We start from the raw sequence: 22,899 nt of genomic DNA on the forward strand, positions 1-22,899 counted from the left end.
CATAAAACTCGGATCAGCATTTTGGGCACGCTGTCTCCTTCCGATGTCGTCCTCTTCTCGTCCTAGTGTAGTGCAATTTCCTCTGTCTGAGCATTGTTTTAAGGTACGTTTGAGGTCAGCAGGCCTCTCTATAGACCAGTCCAGCTTAGGGGCCTTTGGAAGTGGGAGTTAACCCAAGAGTCAATTTTCCTTTAATTTTACTGGGCATGAGCTAGTTAAGAGAGCCTGATAGAAAGGTCCATCCATCTAGGTTGGAAAGTTCCTTAAATTATGTCTTCTTTCAGTCTTGATTGCAGGTCATGCCTGAGGCATCTGATCTTCATCCAAAGACAGATTACTAAAATAAGCTTCAGAAACAACCCTAGAGTGTCCTTTAATAATGCAATTAAATTTTACATTAATATACCCTAACAAAAAAGAACTATCCAGGAAATGAGTCTTAGTAGATGCAGACCTCCATTAACAAACTGGGATTTAACATTTATTGAAACATCTTTTTCTCCCTAAAATCATCGTCATTTTCACCAAATATAGCCAAATTAAGGCTTGTTTGTAATATAGGTCTGGTTGCAGGAACTTTGCCTGATGATTTGTATAACCATAATTGATCATAGACTTTATTGCTTTGTTGAGACTATAAAAGTCCCAGACTGAACTTTCATTTATTTATTTATTTATTTTAATAAATTTATTCATTTTAGTTGGGGGCTAATTACTTTACAATATTGTAGTGGTTTTTGCCATACATTAACATGAATCAGCCATGGGTTTACATATGTTCCCCATCCTGAACCCCCCTCCCACCTCCCTCCCCATCCCATCCCTCTGGGTCATCCCATTGCCTCAGCCCTGGGCATTTGTCTCATGCATCAAACCTGGAATGGTGTTCTGTTTCACATATGATAATATACATGTTCCCACCCTCACCTTCTCCCTCAGAGTCCATAAGACTTCTATGCATCAGTGTCTCTTATTCTGTCTCGCATAGGGTTATTGTTACCATCTTTCAAATTCTATATATATGCATTAGTATACTGTATTGGTGTTTTTCTTTCTGGCTTACTTCACTCTGTATAATGGGCTCCAGTTTCATCCATCTCAATAGAACTGATTCAAATGTATTCTTTTTAATGGCTGAGTAATATTCCATTGGGTATATGTACCACAGCTTCCTTATCCATTTGTCTGCTGATGGACATCTAGGTTGCTTCCATGTCCTGGCTATTGTAAACAGTGCTGTGATGAACATTGAGGTACACGTGTCTCTTTCAATTCTGGTTCCCTCAGTGTGTATGCCCAGAAGTGGGATTGCTGGGTCATATGGCAGTTCTATTCCCAGTTTTTTAAGGAATCTCCACACTGTTCTCCATAGTGGCTGTACTAGTTTGCATTCCCACCAACAGTGTAATAGTGTTCCCTTTTCTCCACACCCTCTCCAGCATTTATTGCTTGTAGACTTTTGGATAGCAGCCATTCTGACTGGCGTGAAATGGTACCTCATTGTGGTTTTGATTTGCATTTCTCTAATAATAAGTGATGTTGAGCATCTTTTCATGTGTTTGTTAGCCATCTGTATGTCTTCTTTGGAGAAATGTCTGTTTAGTTCTTTGGCCCATTTTTTGATTGGGTCGTTTATTTTTCTGGAATTCAGCTGCAGGAGTTGCTTGTATATTTTTGAGATTAATTGTTTGTCTGTTGCTTCATTTGCTATTATTTTCTTCCATTCTGAAGGCTGTCTTTTCACCTTGCTTATAGTTTCCTTTGTTGTGCAAAAGCTTTTAATTTTGATTAGGTCCCATTTGTTTATTTTTGCTTTTATTTCCAATATTCTGGGAGGTGGGTCATGGAGGATCCTGCTGTGGTTTATGTCAGAGAGTGTTTTGCCTATGTTTTCCTCTAGGAGTTTTATAGTTTCTGGTCTTACGTTTAGATCTTTAATCCATTTTGAGTTTATTTTTGTGTATGGTGTTAGAAAGTGTTCTAGTTTCATTCTTTTACAAGTGGTTGACCAGTTTTCCCAGCACCACTTGTTAAAGAGATTGTCTTTTCTCCATTGTATATTCTTGCCTCCTTTGTCGGAGATAAGGTGTCCATAGGTGCGTGGATTTATCTCTGGGCTTTCTATTTTGTTCCATTGGTCTATATTTCTATCTTTGTGCCAGTACCATACTGTCTTGATGACTGTGGCTTTGTAGTAGAGCCTGAAGTCAGGCAGGTTGATTCCTCCAGTTCCATTCTTCTTTCTCAAGATTGCTTTGGCTATTTGAGGTTTTTTATATTTCCATACAAATTGTGAAATGATTTGTTTTAGTTCTGTGAAAAATACCGTTGGTAGCTTGATAGAGATTGCATTGAATCTATAGATTGCCTTGGGCAGTATACTCATTTTCACTATATTAATTCTTCCAATCCATGAACATGGTATATTTCTCCATCTGTTTGTGTCCTCTTTGATTTCTTTCATCAGTGTTTTATTGTTTTCTATATATAAGTCTTTTGTTTCTTTAGGTAGATATATTCCTAAGTATTTTATTCTTTTTGTTGCAATGGTGAATGGTATTGTTTCCTTAATTTCTCTTTCGGTTTTCTCATTATTGGTGTATAGGAATGCAAGGGATTTCTGTGTGTTAATTTTATATCCTGCAACTTTACTATATTCATCAATTAGCTCTAGTAATTTTCTGGTAGAATCTTGAGGGTTTTCTATGTAGAGGATCATGTCATCTGCAAACAGTGAGAGTTTTACTTCTTCTTTTCCTATCTGTATTCCTTTTATTTCTTTTTCAGCTCTGATTGCTGTGGCCAAAACTATGTTGAATAGTAGTGGTGAAAGTGGATACCCTTGCCTTGTTCCTGACTTTAGGGGAAATGCTTTCAATTTTTCACCATTGAGGTTAATGTTTGCTGTGGGTTTGTCATATATAGCTTTTATTATGTTGAGGTATGTTCCTTCTATTCCTGCTTTCTGGAGGGTGTTTATCATAAATGGATGTTGAATTTTGTCAAAGGCTTTTTCTGCATCTATTGAGATAATCACATGGTTTTTATCTTTCAATTTGTTAATGTGGTGTATTACATTGATTGATTTGCAGATGTTAAACCTTGCATTCCTGGGATAAAGCCCACTTGGTCATGATGTATGATCTTTTTAATATGATGTTCAATTCTGTTTGCTAGAATTTTATTAAGGATTTTTGCATCTATGTTCATCAGTGATATTGGCCTGTAGTTTTCTTTTTTTGTGACATCTTTGTCTGGTTTTGGAATTAGGGTGATGGTGGCCTCATAGAATGAGTTTGGAAGTTTACCATCTTCTGCAATTTTCTGGAAGAGTTTGAGTAGGTTAGGTGTTAGCTCCTCTCTAAATTTTTGGTAGAATTCCGCTGTGAAGTTGTCTGGTCCTGGGCTTTTGTTTGCTGGAAGATTTCTGATTACAGTTTCGATTTCCGTGCTTGTGATGGGTCTGTTAAGATCTTCTATTTCTTCCTGGTTCAGTTTTGGAAAGTTATCCTTTTCTAAGAATTTGTCCATTTCTTCCAAGTTGTCCATTTTTTTGGCATATAGCTGTTGGTAGTAGTCTCTTATGATCCTTTGTATTTCTGTGTAGTCTGTTGTGATCTCTCCATTTTCATTTCTAATTTTGTTGATCTGATTCTTCTCCCTTTGTTTCTTGATGAGTCTGGCTAATGGTTTGTCAATTTTGTTTATCTTCTCAAAAAACGAGCTTTTAGTTTTGTTGATTTTTGCTATGGTCTCTTTTGTTTCTTTTGCATTTATTTCTGCCCTGATCTTTAAGATTTCTTTCCTTCTACTGACCCTGGGGTTCTTCATTTCTTCCTTCTCTAGTTTAGGTGTAGAGTTAGTTTATTTATTTGATTTTTTTCTTGTTTCTTGAGGTACGCCTGTATTGCTATGAACCTTCCCCTTAGCAGTGCTTTTACAGTGTCCCATAGGTTTGGGGTTTTTGTGTTTTCATTTTCATTCATTTCTATGCATATTTTGATTTCTTTTTTGATTTCTTCTGTGATTTGTTGGTTATTCAGAAGCGTGTTGTTTAGCCTCCATATGTTGGAATTTTAATAGTTTTCTTCCTGTAATTGAGATCTAATCTTACTGCATTGTGGTCAGAGAAGATGATTGGGATGATTTCAATTTTTTTTAATTCACCGAGGCTAGATTTATGGCCCAGGATGTGATCTATCCTGGAGAAAGTTCCGTGTGCACTTGAGAAAAAGGTGATATTGATTGATTGGGGGTGGAATGTCCTGTAAATATCAATTAAATCTAACTTGTCTATTGTATCATTTAAAGTTTGTGTTTCCTTGTTAATTTTCTGTTTAGTTGATCTATCCATATGTGTGAGTGGAGTATTAAAGTCTCCCACTATTATTGTGTTATTGTTAATTTCCCCTTTCATATTTGTTAGTATTTGCCTTACATATTGTGGTGCTCTTATGTTGAGTGCATATGTATTTATAATTGTTATATCTTCTTGGATTGATCCTTTGATCATTATGTAGTGTCCTTCTTTGTCTCTTTTCACAGCCTTTATTTTAAAGTCTATTTTATCTGTAGTGAAGGATTTATATTTGAAGAAGCAAAACCTTCAAACTTTTATAGGAGAACGATAATGCTGGTAAATTAAGGGTTGGGTCACACCAATAAAATTTGATTCTAACACCAAGTAATTTAAACTTTTTATTTCTTTCATTTTATTTCCTATTAGTTAATCATTGTTGATTACTTAATAAAAATGTGGTCTTGTATGTAATTTGCTAGCCCAGGAAATACTTTCTGGTTACTTTCCTCATCTACTTATTCAGGGAATAAATATACTAAATTTAATGCAGCTAAGTAAAAGATAATGTAATTAGCAAAGTTAATCTGTAACAAAACATGATGCATTTTAAAATGAAGTCCAGGGGAAAAAGACCATTTTTGCTGAGATAGTTGGCAGCCCAAGTAGCTACGTTGCTCTTGTAGGGGTCTTAGCAATTTAGACACTTGACCAGAGGGTTGGTGAGCTAAATCCTCCCTACTTGAGTGCCTTTTTTCATAGGAGAATACCTACTCCACAATGATAGACTAGCTCACATGTTGTTTTTTGGTGTTAATCAAATGAATAAAATGTACAAAACTACTTACTCTCTCTAAACCATTGGAGTTTATAGGTTCGGCATGATCTTGCCAGTAAAATCTTCACCTGCTGTAGTATTATGATGAAGCATGATTTCAAGGTGACCATCTATCTTCTTCCACATATTCTAGTGTATGTTTTGTTGGGGTGTAATCAAGAAGATCAACAAGAGGTGAGATACATCATTTTATTTGGTTTCTGTTTGTACAAACATTTGGGCGATATAGTTAGTATTAAAAAGGCTATGTATTAGTTGGAAATGTAGATCAATGTATGCTATGTAATGGCATATCTAAACACTTAGAAAATCCTTTTTTAAACTTTTATTTATCAAAGAGTTGTTTAATGCTTAGTTCATACCCTGTACCTATTTGGGGTTGTGTGAGATCAGTCCTGGGTGTTCATTGGAAGGACTGATGTTGAAGCTGAAACTCCAATACTTTGGCCACCTCATGCGAAGAGTTGACTCATTGGAAAAGACCCTAATGCTGGGAAGGATTGGGGGCAGGAGGAGAAGGGGACGACAGAGGATGAGATGGTTGGATGGCATCACTAACTTGATGGACGTGGGTTTGGGTAAACTCCGAGAGGTGGTGATGGACAGGGAGGCCTGGCGTGCTGCGATTCATGGGGTCGCAAAGAGTCGGACACGACTGAGCGACTGAACTGAACTGAACTGAACTCATGTGTGTCCCTTTTTAAATAATTAGTAGGAGTTTGATATGTATTCTGGATACCAATTTGTGCCAATCATATCGTAGAAAATTTTTTCCAGTTTATGGTTTTCTGTTTAACCTTTGCTTATATCTTTTGCCATGAGAAATTTTAAATATAAATGCCAAATTTATATATCTTTTATAACTTTTTAATGTTAAGCCATTTATGCGATGCCTTCTCTTATCCTAGTATCATGAACATATTTCCCCGTATTTTCTTTTGGTTTTTTTTGGTTTGTACATGTCCTTCAATTACTCTGAAAAGATTTCTGCAGATACTGTATTTATTTTTGTGACTCTTTTTTTGTTGTTTTCTTTGTTTGTTTTAATAGGGACTCTGCTTTATTTTCTTAAATATTAACTAATACACTAAGCACTTGGCACAAATCCAAAATATGAAGACAAAAGTCACTATTAACTTTTTATTTCAAATATATCATTTTAGTTTAAAAGGCCTTAAGAGGCTTGCAAGTTCAAGCGTGACAGATTTACTACTGTCACTGCCAAGAAACCTTAGAAAATGAGAAGGAGGGCACTCTGTGCCCTTTTGATCTGATTCAGTAAGGCAACAAAACAACTTTGTAGTGTGATTTTCTTTTGCTTTAGAATTGGTGTGTCATTACAGAGCATGGTCTGTAATTCCATTTTATTGATGAGGAAATTAAGACACAGAGAGGTTAAATGACATGGAAACACAGACTGCTTGAGTAGAAGGGACCTTAGAATTAACACAGATCAGATTTTGGAGGCAAAAAAGTTTTGCTTTGGGAAAAGGACCCACCTTAAGGAAATCAAACTGCAGGCTAGTACCCCAGCTTCTAATGACTGCCTCCCTTGAACCTCTAAACCTACACTGTATTTATATTCAGCACTAAAGTGCTGCATGATATTGTCACTCTGTTTACACCTTATCATATGCTACTTTGTATTGTTCGTGTGTGCACATCATGTATACACATAAGGGGGCTTCCTTGGAGCAGAATCCATAGCTGGGGAATGTCTGAATCCCATCCAGAGCCCATAGCTGGGGAATGTCTGAATCCCACCACAGGGCTTTGCACATTAATATCTGCTTGCCTGTTTGACAGTGACACCCTAGAAACTGCCTCAGTGAGCAGCGGGCTTTCCTTTTGTTTGAAGTGTCTGTTTGTGGATAAAGCACGAAAGAGACATCATAATCTCTCACAGGCGTTTGGATAGTCTCAACTATCTTGGCCAAGTCTGGTTTTGTGACTCTTTTACAGTATATTTTCCATTCAGAGAAACATTTTATTGGCTTAATTTTAATGAGAAAGATAATTTATTATTAATCCATCATGGATTTTTTTTCTTTTGAAAATTATTCCCTTAAAATGGTCAACCTTATATGTTAGGTAATAGTAAAATGGTATTATGTAGATATATCATTAACCATAAAATGGTTCTTCTTAGGTTTATGCAGAAATTATGGCAGTTCTAAAGCATGATGATCATCATACCTTAAGTACCCAAGACAGTGCATCTGATCTGTGTCAACTCAGTACACAGACTGTGTTCTCCATGCTTGACCATCTCACACAATGGGCAAGGCACAAGTTTCAGGCACTGAATGCTGAAAAATTTGCACAAGGCAAATCAAATAGAGATAAAGTGAACTCCGTGGGTAAGTCATAAGTTCTGTATACTTCCTTCTCTTTATTATTAACCAGTTAGCTCCTTCCTATATCAATTCTGTAATTTAAGCATTAGCTTTTAAAAGACCTATATTTTCTTGCATGCTTCTTTCCCCCCACCTCCCTGGGAGATGGCCTTGTCTGAGAAAAAGTGGTGACTTTATAGTAAGAAAGCCTCTCTTTAAACTCTTACTCTTACTTCCTTAAGCAAAACACATACCTAATTTTTCTTTGCATAAAATAAGATTTATATTATCTCCCCTAGAAGACTGAGGATTAAGTGGGTTGATGATTATATATAATAAATTGTAAAGTGTGAAATAAATGCTGTGTTAATGTTGTTATTAACCCACTCCTCACTGTTAACTCATTTATTCCATGTCCCCTCAATGTATTGTGTGTATACATTGTATGTATACATATATGTATATGTATATAAGTGTTCTTTATCTTTTTTCACTTATGAGATACTCTTTGCAGTGTTTTTCACATTTAAGTTTTACATTTCAAAGATTTTACTTTCATTCATTTCATGACCTATTTTTTTTTTATTCATTTCACATGTTTTAGTCTTTTTTTCCCTGTCTCTGGTAGTGTTTGGTATCCAACAGCCTCTCCAGATATGCTTAGTATGGGGAGGGAAGTGGGAGGGACACGTGTTCAGGACAGGGGGACACATGTACACCCATGGCTGATTCATGTCAATATATGGCAAAAACCACCACAATGTTGTAAAGTAATTAGCCTCCAATTAAAATAAATTAATTAATCATAAAAGGAATTAGTAATCTTGTTAATCTGTACTGCTATGTACTTCTCTACCTTGTATTATTTGTAAGCAAATCCTAGGTATCATTATTTCATCTCTAATATTTGAGAGTGTAGCTCTAAAAGATAAGGACTCTTTGCAAAGAAATATAATCAACATATCTTTATGATACCTAAGAAAACTGATCATTATCCCTTAATATCAAATATCCAGTTTCTGAAGTTCTAATTATCTCATGAATGTCATATTTTTAAATAATTTGTTTGAATTAATTTACAAACAATATTCACACTTTACAGTTTCTTTCAGTTCAGCATTGTTATATCTTTTAATTTGAGTCTAAAGATTCTCTCCAAGATGGAGGGGATAAATGTATACATATAGCTAATTCACTTTGTTGTACAGCAGAAACAAATACAACATTGTAAAACAATTATGTGCAATTAAAAAAACACCACTACAAAAAAATAAAATAAAGATTCTCTCTCCAAAAAAAAAAATATGGTTAGTATATATTACAACACTACATCCTGTTACACCTGCTAACATGCTATTTTTTTCCATTTGATTTTACAACTCCCACTAAGGTGACTAAAAGAAGAATCTCATTAGAGTCTAAAATGACACTTGCCCCTATGATATAAGCATTTGGTAAGATTCTGATGAATTCCATTCTTCAGACATTAACAGATACATTTAATGTCTTTGAACTTTTGCACTTTTCATTCTTGTGGCAAATGGGTAAAGTGTATGATTGTTCTCCTTCTCTGTACATCAGCCATTTTAGTGGGAAAACATGATTTTCCCCCAAAGCTTTGAGACTAATTGGAAAAACTGACTAAGACCCTTAAAGAGGCCTTTACTTAAGTTCTCCACTTGTGAGTATCTCCTTCTTGTTCCTCTATCTGGAAACACATACATTCCTGTTGTTAAGCACAATAGTTTATTTTTCTAGGATATTTTGGACTGAAAAATAATTATCTTTTTAGGGGAATGTTTTTCTCTACAATATGACTAATTATTGATATGTTTTACATTAACTCAACAATTAAATGTTTGTTTCTGTTTCTGCATGTGAAAATGGTACATAAAAACCAAACATGAACTGCCTTTCGCTTCTCAAGGGAATCTTCGAAAGGCAGTTCACTCCAGTATTCTTGCCTGGAGAATTCCATGGACAGAGCAGCCCCATGGGCTACAGTCCATGGGGTTGCAAAGAGTTGGACATGACTGAAGCGACTTAGCAGACACACAAAAAAGAAAAAAAAAAAAAAAAACCAAACATGAACTCTGTTATTATCATTTCTTACTAACATTGTAGTGAAAATTCTAGCTTTTAAGAGTAACATTTGTAATGTTTCAAAAGTACAATACCTTTAACATTTCTCATAATTTGAAATGAATTATAAATTTTGATGGAAGTAAGAAACTTATTTTAAATATAATTTCATTTAAATTTACTATCTTGATTATGAAATTTGTTTCCTGTTTTCTACATGCTGTTATAAGTCATTATTAAAATATATAGCTTTTAAATAAGACTTCTTAAACCAGCTAGTCCAGAAGTTTCTCAATTAGGTCGTTTCTTAGATTCTTTTAAAAAAAATTACCATTTTAAAGTATTTGTGATTTAACTTGAAAGGCACTTTTACTTTCTATTTCCACCTTAATAGTTAATGTTGTAGATATAGCAACACAGGAAAGAAATAGATTGTTAATAAAGAATTCTAAACTTTAAAAAGAAAGCTATTTCCATAATTCTGCTTTTTTCCAACTCATACTTTATCAGTGTTTTTATAGTTATTAATAATAAATAACTCATCTTTGTATCTTTTGTGCATGCATGCTAAGTCACATCAGTCTTATCCACCTCTGTGTGACTCTATGGACTGCAGCCTGCCAGGCTCCTCTGTCCATGGGATTCTCCAGGCAAGAATGCTGTAGTGGGTTGCCTTGCCCTCTTCCAGGGGATCTTCCCGACACAAGGATCGAACCTGCGTTGGCAGGCGGATTCTTTGCCACTAGATCTTTTGTATCATCTTTATATATCCTCAACATTTAATGTGAATTTACATTTAATCCTTACAACATTTAAGGAAGGCAAAACAGATGCTAGTATTTATAGGAAAGTGTGTGTGTTAGTTGCTCAGTTGTGATTGATTCTTTGTGACACCATGGACTGTAGCTCCCCAGGCTCCTCTGTCCATAGAAACAGAAGTTCAAATAAGTTAAATGACTGTTTAAGGTAAGGTAAGGTAAGTAATAATTGCTGTTGGAGCAAGAGTCCTCTGAGCAATCATCTTGCTGGTAGTTACATTCTAAATAAGATACACTGGTACATGTAGATTAATTTATTTCATGAAATAAAATAAATTTAAATATATACTTTCAAAATTTCATCTTCTAAGTCTTTAATTACTCAATTATCTTTTTATGATCTAGTGTCTTCTGTGGATTATGAAGACTATCAGAGTGTAACTCGTTTTCTAGACCTCATACCTCAGGATACTCTGGCAGTAGCATCCTTTCGCTCCAAAGCATACACACGAGCTGTAATGCACTTTGAATCATTTATTACAGAAAAGAAGCAAAACATTCAAGAGCATCTTGGATTTTTACAGGTTTGAAATTAATATAGTGAACTTAATAGTGATGTTTAATATTGCCAGTCTTTTATGTTTAGATTGTTCATTTTCTTGGTTTGGATGATAATGCTATGATTGTGTATGGAAGAAAAGAAACTAAGGACCAGTGGGGCTAATACAGTGAATTAAATAAGAGGTCAAGATTGGTGGGCTTCTTTTCATGTCAAAAAGCAGAATGCTGTTAGAGAACTGGAAAATAAGTAGCTTGTGGCTTTCGGTGACAGTCTCTCCTGTCTTTGTTTGCCTCCTTGTCTAGCATTAGTCTCTTGTTAATTGTTAAAGTCATTCCTTTATAAGGGCATTCAACTCCCATGTCTTTCTCCCTCTGTATTGTATTCACTTTGTAAAACTCCAATCCTGAATAAACTCACCCATGTGTTTTCCCATTGTTTGCATGTAAGCAGCTGAACATCACTGGAGAAAAATCACACATTGGATATTTAACTGGTTTTCCTTTACATTCATTCTCAAACTTCAGCAGAACTCTTTAACACTGCCTTTGGTCTATATTTCTCTAGTTAAGACTACTTTCCCTCTCTTCATGATGACTATTTCTTACCTTCTCTTCATGTCTCTTCTAACCTCACTTACTCTCAGTTGATGACCTTGCTTTATTGTTCATTAGGAAAATAGAAGCCAAATCTACCAAATCTGAAAATTCACTGAATTCTGCACCATTTTCTTTTTTTCTCTATTCTGTTCCTAAGGAAGAATCCCTTCCTGCCAAAATTGAGTTCTTCTATTTTTGTTCTTGATTTCAAGGATTTCACTCCTTCAGATATTCCTTCTTTCTCCAGTATGATTAACTTTTCTTTCTCAACCAGAGTACATAGAGTATATAGACATGTTCTGGTATCACCTATTTTAATTTTTTTGTAATTCCCTTGAAAAGATCTTACAGTATCTTTTTTCAGATACTTCCCAACTTTCTGTTTCCCTCCATAGCCAGTTTTTAAAAGAATTGCCCATCTTCTCTATAGACCTTTATTTCTTATTTACTCTTTGCCCATTCCAATAAGAGCTCTTTCTCCATTCAACTGACTCTATTCTTGCTAAGAAAATCACTGACATATATATATACTATTATGTATAAAACAGATAACTAATGAGAACCTTTTCATACTGTTCATGGGATGAAGCACAAGCTGGAATTAAGATTGCCTGGAGAAATATCAATAACCTCAGATATGGAGATAACACCACCTTTATGGAAGAAAGTGAAGAAGGACTAAAAAGCCTCTTGATGAAAGTGAAAGAAGAGAGGGGAAAAAGTTGGCTTAAAACTCAGCATTCAGAAAACTAAGATCATGGCATCCGGCCCCATCAATTCATGGCAAATAGATGGGGAAACAATGGGAACAGTGACACACTTTTTTGGGGGGGCTCCAAAATCACTGCAGATGGTGACTGCAGCCATGTAATTAAAAGACACTTGCTCCTTGGAAGAAAAGCTATGACCAACCTAGACAGCATATTAAAAAGCAGAGACATTCCTTTGCCAACAAAGGTTCATCTAGTCAAAGCTATAGTTTTTCCAATAGTCATGGATGGATATGAGAGTTGGGCTGTAAAGAAAGCTGAGCGCCAAAGAATTGATGCTTTTGAACTGTGGTGTTGGAGAAGATTCTTGAGAATCCCTTGGACTGCAAGGAGATCCAACTAGTCAATCTGAAAGAAATCAGTCCTGAATATTCATTGGAAGGACTGATGCTGAAGCTGAAACTCCAATACTTTGGCCACCTGATGCAAAGAACTTACTCATTGGAAAAGACTCTGATGCTGGGAAAGATTGAAGGCAGGAGAAGAAGAGGACGACAGAGGGTGAGATGGTTGGATGGCATCACCGACACAATGGATATGAGTTTGAGTAGGCTCCAGGAGTTGACGATGGATAGGGAAGCCTGGTGCGCTGCAGTCATGGGGTTGCAAAGAGTCAGACACAAGTGAGTGACTCAACTGAACTGAATGAGAACCTACTGTATAGCACAGGAAACTCTACTCAATACTCTGCTCTGTGGTGACCTAAATGGGAAAGAAATCTTAAAAAGAAGGGATACGTGTATATGGTTAGCTGATTCATTACTCTGCCGACAAAGGTCTGTATAGTCTTATAGTTATGGTCTTCCCCATGGTCACATACTGTTGTGAGAGCTGGACCGTAAAGAAGCCAGAGAGCCAAAGAATTGATGCCTTCAAACTGCGATGCTGGAAAAGATTCCTATGTGTCCCTTGGACAGCAAGGAGATCCAACCAGTCCATCCTAAAGGAAATCAGTTCTGAATATTCATTGGAAGGACTGATGCTGAAGCTGAAACTCCAATACTTTGGCCACCTGATGTGAAGAACTACTCAATGGAAAAGACCCTGATGCTGGGAAAGACTGAGGGCAGAAGGAGAAGAGGGCTTCAGAGGATGAGATGGCTGGATGGCATCACCAATGCAGTAAACACGAATTTAGGCAAACTCCAGGAGAAGGTGAGGGACAGGGAGTCCTGGCATGCTGCATTCCCTGGGTTTGCAAAGAGGTGTACACAGCTGGGTGACTGAACAATAATGACATTGCTGATTCATTTTATTGCACAACAGAAACTAACACAACATTGTAAAGCAACTATTCGCCAATAAAAGTTTAAAAAGAAAGAAAATTGGTGGCTTGCATGTTGCCAAATCCAATAAATATCTCCCAGTCCTCATTTTCTTAACCTCATGGCATCATTTGACCACTCCTTTATTAAGATATTTTTTCTCCCACAACTTCTGGGATACCATATATTCTAGGTTTTTTCAAGCTAGTCTCTCCTCTCAGTTTCATTTGCTAGTTCTTCCTCATCTATAAATATAGAAGTACTCTAGTGTCCTCTTTTCTTCCCTCCATCTGTTCATTTCATAAATCATTTCATCCTTTCCCCTGCCATCTTTGTGCTAATTGTTCCCAAATTTTTATCTTCAGCCTGAATATCTCCTTTGAACCCAGATTTAGTGTCTTGTGTGTCTTGTTGTTCAGTCTCAAGTCGTGTCCAACTCTTTGCGACCCCATAGGCTGCAGCACAACAGGCTCACTTGTCCTTCACTGTATCTCAGAGTTGGCTCAAATTCATGTCCATTGAGTTGGTGATGCTATCTAACCATCTCATCTACTGTTGCCCCCTTCTCTTTTTGCCTTCAGTCTTTCCAAGCATCAGTGTGTTTCTTGAAAGTATGTTAATACCAATATATTAAATGCTTGTTTAAAATATTTTAAAATTTTAGAATGTAACTTATAGACTATACTCAACAGAATTTATTATATATTGGATTTTTATAAGAGTTCAAGACCTTGAGAGGCTTTACAGTTCTCACTGTCACTAGCAGTTACTAGTGGAGATTTGTATTTAAGTGGAATATGGGTATATTTAAGTGGAACAGAATGCCTGGAAATAAGTTTGCAGTTTTACTGTGAATCTACCCTGAAACAAATACTTACTGTTGCTTTGAGGGAAAAAAGTGCTTATATGCTTTTTTACATGAACGGGTGGTTTTATTTCTAGTTGTGTCTTTTTCTTATTTCATTGTTTCTTTAATGATTGAACAAAGAAATTATATGCTGCTATGCATGAACCAGATGGAGTGGCTGGAGTAAGCGCAATTCGAAAGGCGGAACCATCTCTCAAAGAACAGATCCTTGAACATGAAAGCATCGGCTTACTGAGGGATGCCACTGCTTGTTATGACAGGGCTATTCAGTTAGAACCAGACCAGGTAAGAAAAAAAATGAAAGGCAACATAATAAAAAGAACTATGAACTAGAATCTCTGGAAACCTTAATTTCAGTACTGTCTCTACCAGTGTCACTCTATGTCTGGAAAATATTTAACCGTCTCTGAACTTGAGTTTCCTGATTGATAAAATTAGAGACATGCTAGATGGTCTCAAAGATCCTTTCCAGTACCAAATTTCTATGACCTTACAAATCCCCCAAATGAATGAGATTTATTGTGGAATATACTTAGTTTTAAGCTGTATGTTCAATTACTCTGAAATTAATGTAATTTTGCTTTACTATTAAAAGTGTAAGACTTGCATCAATTTTTAATAATAATAGTGATTCTATAGCCTAAGAAAGTTTTTCAGATTACACATGCCCCATCACCATCTGGGAATCTCTGAAATGGTCCTTAGTATCACTGAGGTACAGTTACTAATGGGGGCACGTCATGTATCTTATGTATACTAGAACAGGAAAGAGGTTTAGAATCATTGGTTTACAATCTTGGCTTAGATTCTCTCTAATCTTATGTATTCCTTTTTTGTCATAATTGGCCTGTTCATTTTCTCAGAAGTTCGGTGTATAGGGCCTTTATTTTTCAAAATCTTGTTCTCAATTTTAAAGAACACTTCATAATCCTATTTAACTTTTCAGTTTCTATAGCCTAAAATCTATGTTAATAATATTGTGACCTTTGAGTTTAATTTTTACATGAGAAATAATGACAGTCTTTAAACGAAGTATTAAGAAATACTGTTACTTTTATATTTGATCTGAACCAAAAATTAGACCTAATCTGGGAAAAATAATAAATTCAATCTGAGATATTTTTTAGGTTTTCTGAATTAAAAAAAAAAAAATTCAGATATGTATAGGACATTGGCAAAGGACTCTGCCATATAACCAAGCAAGTTACTTGTTAAACTAAGAAAGTGAGGAAGGCTCAGTGAAGAAGATAGCATTTTTTAAGGACTAGCAGTTAAAAACTTTTTGGTTCCTAAGATGTATTTGAAGTAACAATTGCTATTTTAAATACTTTAAAATTTCCAGATCATTCACTATCATGGTGTTGTGAAGTCCATGTTAGGTCTTGGTCAGCTGTCTACTGTAATCACTCAGGTGAATGGAGTGCATGCTAACAGGTAATGCTTTTTAAAAGAAGTTTTTTTTTTTTTATTGTTTTGAAATGGGAAATTTTAAATTGACTGGGTTGAAGTAATGTTTACTAAAGTAATGAAATCTTTTTTGTTTTCATGGTGTTAGAGATAAGCACCAAAAAATATTTTGTCCTACTCTCTCTCTCGTAAGTCAGTCTAGCACTTAGCTGCTTATCTTTTGTGCAAAGAATCATCTTTGAAGTAAATTTGCTTTATGAGAGGAACCTGCCTGACTTTGCCTATTATGGGTGAAGTTCATATTCATACTTCCAAAAGTTATCTAAGCTCTGCCTATATAATCAGCACCAGTTATTTTATGTGTTGGAGAGAGGGAAATTTTGTGAATGAATTAAAGAATACCACTCTCAAATCTAGGGATTGTTTTCCCCTAAAGACTAATAAAAATGAAAACAACCTTCCTTTCCTAAAGAAAATAGCTTTCTTATAGCAAACCAAATGATACCCCCCCCAAAAGTGCTTATATGTGGCAAAGATTAAGGCATGCATGTTTCTTTTAATATAAAGAATAATTAGGAAGGATGGTTTTGCTCTTAAAAATGCCTTGTTCTGCCAACTGAAAGCCTTTTTCCATAATATATTTGCCAGACCCCAAATGACTTTTCTGGACAGTGTTCAGTTCAGTTCAGTTCAGTCGCTCAGTTGTGTCCAACTCTTGGCGACCCCATGAACCGCAGCACACCAGGCCTCCCTGTCCATCACCATCTCCCGGAGTTTACCCAAACCCATGTCCATCAACTCGGTGATGCCATCCAACCATCTCATCCTCAGTCGTCCCCTTCTCCTGTCCCCAATCTTTCCCTGCATCAGGGTCTTTTCAAATGAGTCAGCTCTTCGCAACAGGTGGCCAAAGTATTGGGGTTTCAGGTTCAACATCAGTCCTTCCAATGAACACCCAGGACTGATCTCCTTTAGGATGGACTGGTTAGATCTCCTTGCAGTTCAAGGGATGCTCAAGAGTCTTTTCCAACACCACCGTTCAAAAGCATCAATTCTTTGGCGCTCAGCTTTCTTTATAGTCCAACTCTCACATCCATACATGACCACTGGAAAAACCATAGCCTTGACTAGACGGACGTTTCTTGACAAAGTAATGTCTTTGCTTTTTAATATGCTATCTAGGTTGGTCATAACTTTCCTTCCAAGGAGTAAGCGTCTTTTAATTTCATGGTTGCATTCACCATCTGCAGTGATTTTGGAGCCCCAAAAAATAAAGTCAGCCACTGTTTCCATTGTTTCCCCATCTATTTGCCACAAAGTGACGGGACTGGATGCCATGATCTTAGTTTTCTGAATGTGGAGGTTTAAGCCAACTTTTTTATTCTCCTCCTTCACCTTCATCAAGAGGCTCTCTCGTTCTTCTTCACTTTCTGCCATAAGGGTGATGTCATCTGCATATCTGAGGTTATTGATATTTCTCCCAGCAGTCTTGATTCCAGCTTGTGCTTCTTCCAGCCCAGCGTTTCTCATGATGTACTCTGCATATAAGTTAAATAAGCAGGGTGACAATATACAGCCTTGATGTACTCCTTTTTCTATTTGGAATCAGTCTGCTGTTCCATGTCCAGTTCTTACTGTTGCTTCCTGACCAGCATACAGGTTTCTCAAGAGACAGATCAGATGGTCTGGTATTCCCATCTCTTTCAGAAGTTTCCACAGTTTATTGTGATCCACACAGTCAAAGGCTTTGTCATAGTCAATAAAGCAGAAATAGATGTTTTTTTGAAACTCTCTTGCTCTTTCAATGATCCATCGGATGTTGGCAATTTGATCTCTGGTTCCTCTGCCTTTTCTAAAACCAGCTTGAGCATCTGGAATTTCAATGGTTCACATATTGCTAAAGCCTGGCTTGGAGAATTTTGAGCATTACTTTACTAGCGTGTGAGATTAGTGCAACTGTGCGGTAGTTTGAGCATTCTTTGGCATTGCCTTTCTTTGGGATTGGAATGAAAACTGACCTTTTCCAGTCCTGTGGTCACTGCTGAGTTTTCCAAATTTGCTGATATATTGAGTGCAGCACTTTCACAGCATCATCTTGTAGGATTTGAAGTAGCTCAACTGGAATTCCATCACCTCCGTTAGCTTTGTTCTTAGTGATGCTTCCTAAGGCCCACTTGACTTCACATTCCAGGATGTCTGGCTCTAGGTGAGTGTCCGGACAGTGAGATCTGGTCAAAACGGATGGAATCATCTTACTTTACCAAAGAGCACAGGCCACTGTTTTTATTTAGTTCATACAGTACTTCTAAATAAAGGTTCTATAAATTCCAAACTATGATTTTAAAGACCACTGTTCTATGATGTCTGAGAGCAGAGAAACTCAGTCTTAGTTGTATGGTTTCAAAGAATTTATAAAATGATGAAAAAAAAAAGCTTTACAGAGGCAGGGAAAGATTGGATATATGCTTTAGACTTGTTTCTCCAGATTATTTGAGAGACCTGATGAATAAAAGGGTTGCAGGAATTTGGGAAAGTTTGTCATGGCTCAAGCCATCGTGTCTTATTTCCTTATGATGCACACTGCGCGTTCTTCTTTTTGGATCTGGGGTACATAGAGCCTCCTGATCATTGGACTGTGAAAAGGCAAGCTTCAATATTCAACAAAGGATACTATATCACTGGTGCAAGTGGTCATTGAAGGGATGTGTTTTTCTTGGGGAGAATACTTGCATTTAAACAAATTTTTCTCCGAAATTATTGACTGTACTTAACTACACATTCTTTTCTTTTGAATTTTGTATTGGAGATAGCAGATTAACAATGTTATAGCAGATTAACAATTAACAATGAAACAATAGTTTCAGGTAGACAGCACAGCCATGCTTATTATACCTGTATCCATTCTCCCCAAACTCCCTTCCCATCCAGTCTTCCATATAACACTGAGCTGTGTTCCCTGTATTGTACAGTAAGTCCTTGGTTGGTTATCCATTTTAAATACAGCAGTACACAGTCATCTTTTTAATGCATTTATGGAAGTAAATTATCACAGCCTGATCCTCATGGCCATTTGGTACAATGCTTCTTGGTACAGTGCTTGGTGTGACCCTCTGGATTAAGGTCATGGCATCTAGTTCCATCACTTCATGGCAGATGAAAGGGGAAAAAGTGGAAGTATTAACAATTTTATTTTCATGGGCTCCAGAATCACTGCAGATGGTGACTGCGGCCATGGAATTAAAAGACACTTGCTTCTTGAAATTAAAGCTATGACAAACCTAGACAGCATATTAAAAAGCAGAGACATCACTTTGCTGACAAAGGCCCATATAGTCAAAGCTCTTCCAGTAGTCATGTACAAATGTAAGACTTGAACCATAAAGAAGACTGAGTGCTGAAGAATTGATGTTTTCAGATTGTGGTGCTGGAGAAGACACTTGAAAGTCCCTTGCACTTCAAGGAGATCAAACCCCTCAATCCTAAAGGAAATCAGTCCTGAATATTCATTGGAAGGACTGATGCTGAAGCTGAAGCTCCAATACTTTGGTGATCCAATGCGAAGAGCTGACTTGCTGGAAAAGACCCTGATGCTGAGAAGGATTGAAAGCAGGAGGAGAAGGGGATGACAGAGGACGAGATGGTTGGGTGGCAATACCAACTCAATGTACTTGAGTTTGAGCAAACTCTGGGAGATGGTAGAGGACAGAGGAGCCTAGTGTGCTACAGTCCATGGGGTTGCAAAGAGTTGGACATGGCTTAGTGACTCAACAAAAACAACAGTCCCCTCTGGAAAGCAACTCTTGCTAATTCTACTCAGATTTAGATCCTAAAATTTTTGATACATTAGCATGTTGTAATAAACTTGTGAAGTTATTCAAAGTTGGATTTTTGAAAGTTATATTTCTGTTATATTTCTTTTAGCTTTGTTCTAAATCATTTTTGGTGGTATTCAGAAATTAGAAAATATTCAGTGTTTATGCTACTACCTTATATTTTTTTTAAATAATTAATTGATTTGTTTGTTATGTTTTCTTTATGTATTCTTACCACAGAAAGAACAAAGAGGGCTTTTAAGGGCATTGATCCCAGCCTGTCTGAATCTGTTACCTTATTTATAATATGGGGATATGTGTACATTTTGGTATTATTAACTAATTAAATAGAAAAATGTGCCTGGCCTAAGGTGTAACATACAGCAGGTATTCACATAATATGATTTAATAAAGAAGAAACATGGGGAAATTGTAGCTTCTTCTTTCTATATAGTCATGATCTAAATATCACTAGCCATCTTAGTGTCACATAAGTAGGATGCTTAGAAAAAATAGTAACCTATATCATACTGCTTTTACAAACCCCAATTTTAAAGTAACTGAAAATAATTTAAGAATAGATAAGTATTTTAGGTAGCTAATTTTATATCTTTTTTTATACTATTTACACATAATGTGTAACTTGGTTACCCTTATTATTGAGTGCCCTGCGTTCCCTAATGCTCAATCCACACCACCAGTTTCTATGTTTTTGTCTTAAATTTAGTTCAAAATCCCAGGTTATTAGAATTACTTACCTGTGATACATATATGTTCAGTTGGCTCTTTTTCCTCCCTACTCTTTGTTAAAGTTAAGCCTGCAGCTAATCTTACAACTCTTCTTTGTAATTATCCAGGCATTAATTCTGATTTAATATATGGCAAATTTGTCAAAAATGACATTTTTAAATGGCTCTATCAGAAGTAATTATTGAAAATAATTGAATTATTGAAATTGTAATTCAATTTCAATTATAATTTTTATTGAAAATTTCAATTGTAATTGCTGTAAAATACAATTTCAGTTGTAATTATTGAAAAAATATTTTGGGGGACTGGAAAGATTAAAATTGGGATTGTTGCAGATAGAAATTAATTATTTTGTACTTAAGTACAAAATACAATAAATAGATTATCTAAACCAATGAAAATCTGTAAATGCCTCCTTAAATTTAAATAAATGTTTAATTGATACGAATTTCTTTTAATAGGTCTGAATGGACAGATGAATTAAACACATACAGAGTGGAAGCAGCTTGGAAATTGTCACAGTGGGATTTAGTAGAAAACTATTTGGCAGCAGGTACAATTAATTACTTTTTAAAAAATAATCAGTTTTAAGATGACATAAATATTCAGACCTAAGTAGCTAAGCAACATTCGTAATTAATCTGTCAGCTTTTCTTATGTTTGCCTTGTTTAGTTCAAAATGGAATGAAAGCATCTGTTCCAAATTTCTGTTGACTATTTTACCAAATGAAATAAATCTTGTTCTGGGACCAGCTATCATGGCATTCCTTGACTCTTTGTCAATTGTTTTTCAGATGGGAAATCTACAACATGGAGTGTCAGACTGGGACAGCTATTATTATCAGCTAAGAAAAGAGATATCACAGCTTTTTATGACACATTGAAACTAGTGAGAGCAGAGCAAATTGTGCCGCTTTCAGCTGCAAGCTTTGAAAGAGGCTCTTATCAACGTGGATATGAATATATTGTGAGGTATTTTGAGGTTTCCGTTTTTATATTCCTGGTTTGTAGGTGTCATATGACTGGCTTGGAATTTTGTGCTTACTAAATAAATGATAGTATGTTTGGTGTCATGCATAACTACACAAAATGGCTCTTGCATTTTTTTAACTTCACAATCACTCTATGTATAGTTTTTTAAAAAATTATATCCTTTTAATTAGAAAGGCAATTATGAGACTGCTAAAAAATTGTAAAAATACCTTACATTTATCCTGATATAGTGTCATAGTTTCTTTTCTTTATAGCCTAAATAACTAGACACCTACTCTGCCTGGCACATTGGTGTCAATACTTTTGGTTCCTTTTCCTTTTTCTCATTTAGAAATGCATTTGACACTTCCCACCTCAAATTTCCCCCCTCAAATGTAGACATTACGTTACTCACAAGGAATATTAACTTTTAGAGGTAAAGAAGTCAATGATGGAAAACATTTTAGGTCTGTTAATTTACCTGAAGAAAGTGATAAAACATGTTATAGCTGAACTGTAGGAAATTGAAAAATAAGCAGTTTTTTTTTTTTAGTTCCAAAAAATTTATTAAATTTTGTATCAGCCCCTTTGATAACAGCTTAATGAAACCAGAGATTGGACCATTGAGATTAACTTAGTTCTGTAGCTACTCAACTGCATGCTTGAATGCTGTCATAGAAATGGGAAGATAAATGTATCACAAATGTTTCCATCAGCCTTAGGAAAAAGAACAATTAAAATTGTGTTCATTTCACAATTTTTTACTGGCATCTACCATACCAGGTCCTCTTACATTAGCACCAGCAATATATACAAATATTTATGTTGAGGTTTCCCAGGTGACTCAGTGGTGAAGAATCCTTTTGCCAAGCAGGAGATGCAGGTTCAATCCCTGGGTCAGGAAGATCCCCTAGAGAGGAAAATGGTAACCCGCTCCAGTATTCTTGCCTGGGAAATCCCATGGACAGAGGAGCCTTGTGGGCTACAGTCCATGGGGTCTCAAAGAGTCGAATACGACTTAGCAACTAAACATCATCTTCTTTATATTTATACATTTGAATTTTATGCATTCAAATGGCTTTCATACATTTGAATTTAGTTTTATATACCCTTCCCCAGTTTAATTAAGGTAATCTGAGAATCATAGCATAGCACTAAATATTCAAATCGACATAAATTGGTGTTTATACTCAATTTGAAATGTTATAAATGTTAGTGTTTATATATCAAGAATATATATTGGTTAAACTTCTTCCAAAGAAAACTGCACATTCCATAGTCTGCATGGTTAAAGTACATGCTTTATGTGTCAGATTAATGTAACTAAATATATGACAACTTATTAATATAGGCTCTGTCTGTCTTCAGATTGCACATGTTGTGTGAGTTGGAGCATAGCATCAAACCACTCTTTCACCAGTCTCCAGGTGACAGCATTCAAGAAGATTCACTCAATTGGGTAGCACGACTGGAAATGACCCAGAATTCCTACAGAGCGAAAGAGCCCATTCTGGCTCTCCGGAGAGCTTTATTAAGCCTCAACAAAAGGTTTTACACACTTTTTTTTTAATGTCAGTTATTGTGTA

The 22,899-nt window shown here is 35.9% G+C and overlaps 1 protein-coding gene across 6 annotated transcripts in view; it reads left to right on the top strand.

Moving 5' to 3' along the window:
- ATR (ATR checkpoint kinase) overlaps positions 1-22,899 on the top strand; it is a 123,601-nt gene that overhangs the window by 63,520 nt on the left and 37,182 nt on the right. For all 6 annotated transcript variants that reach the window (XR_014076640.1, XR_014076641.1, XM_081569519.1 and 3 more), the window contains exons 26-33: positions 5,172-5,309; positions 7,285-7,495; positions 10,717-10,895; positions 14,493-14,657; positions 15,715-15,806; positions 20,803-20,894; positions 21,136-21,313; positions 22,682-22,861. Coding sequence is in view for 4 of the 6 variants with exons in the window: in XM_081569519.1 (XP_081425645.1) it covers positions 5,172-5,309; positions 7,285-7,495; positions 10,717-10,895; positions 14,493-14,657; positions 15,715-15,806; positions 20,803-20,894; positions 21,136-21,313; positions 22,682-22,861 (1,235 nt within the window). In the remaining 2 variants the exon portion in view is untranslated. The remainder of the gene's footprint in view (positions 1-5,171; positions 5,310-7,284; positions 7,496-10,716; positions 10,896-14,492; positions 14,658-15,714; positions 15,807-20,802; positions 20,895-21,135; positions 21,314-22,681; positions 22,862-22,899) is intronic.

The sequence above is a fragment of the Giraffa tippelskirchi genome, chromosome 2 (assembly GCF_054371585.1).
Source record: "Giraffa tippelskirchi isolate mGirTip1 chromosome 2, T2T-mGirTip1v1.2.pri, whole genome shotgun sequence".
Classification (NCBI taxonomy): domain Eukaryota; kingdom Metazoa; phylum Chordata; class Mammalia; order Artiodactyla; family Giraffidae; genus Giraffa; species Giraffa tippelskirchi.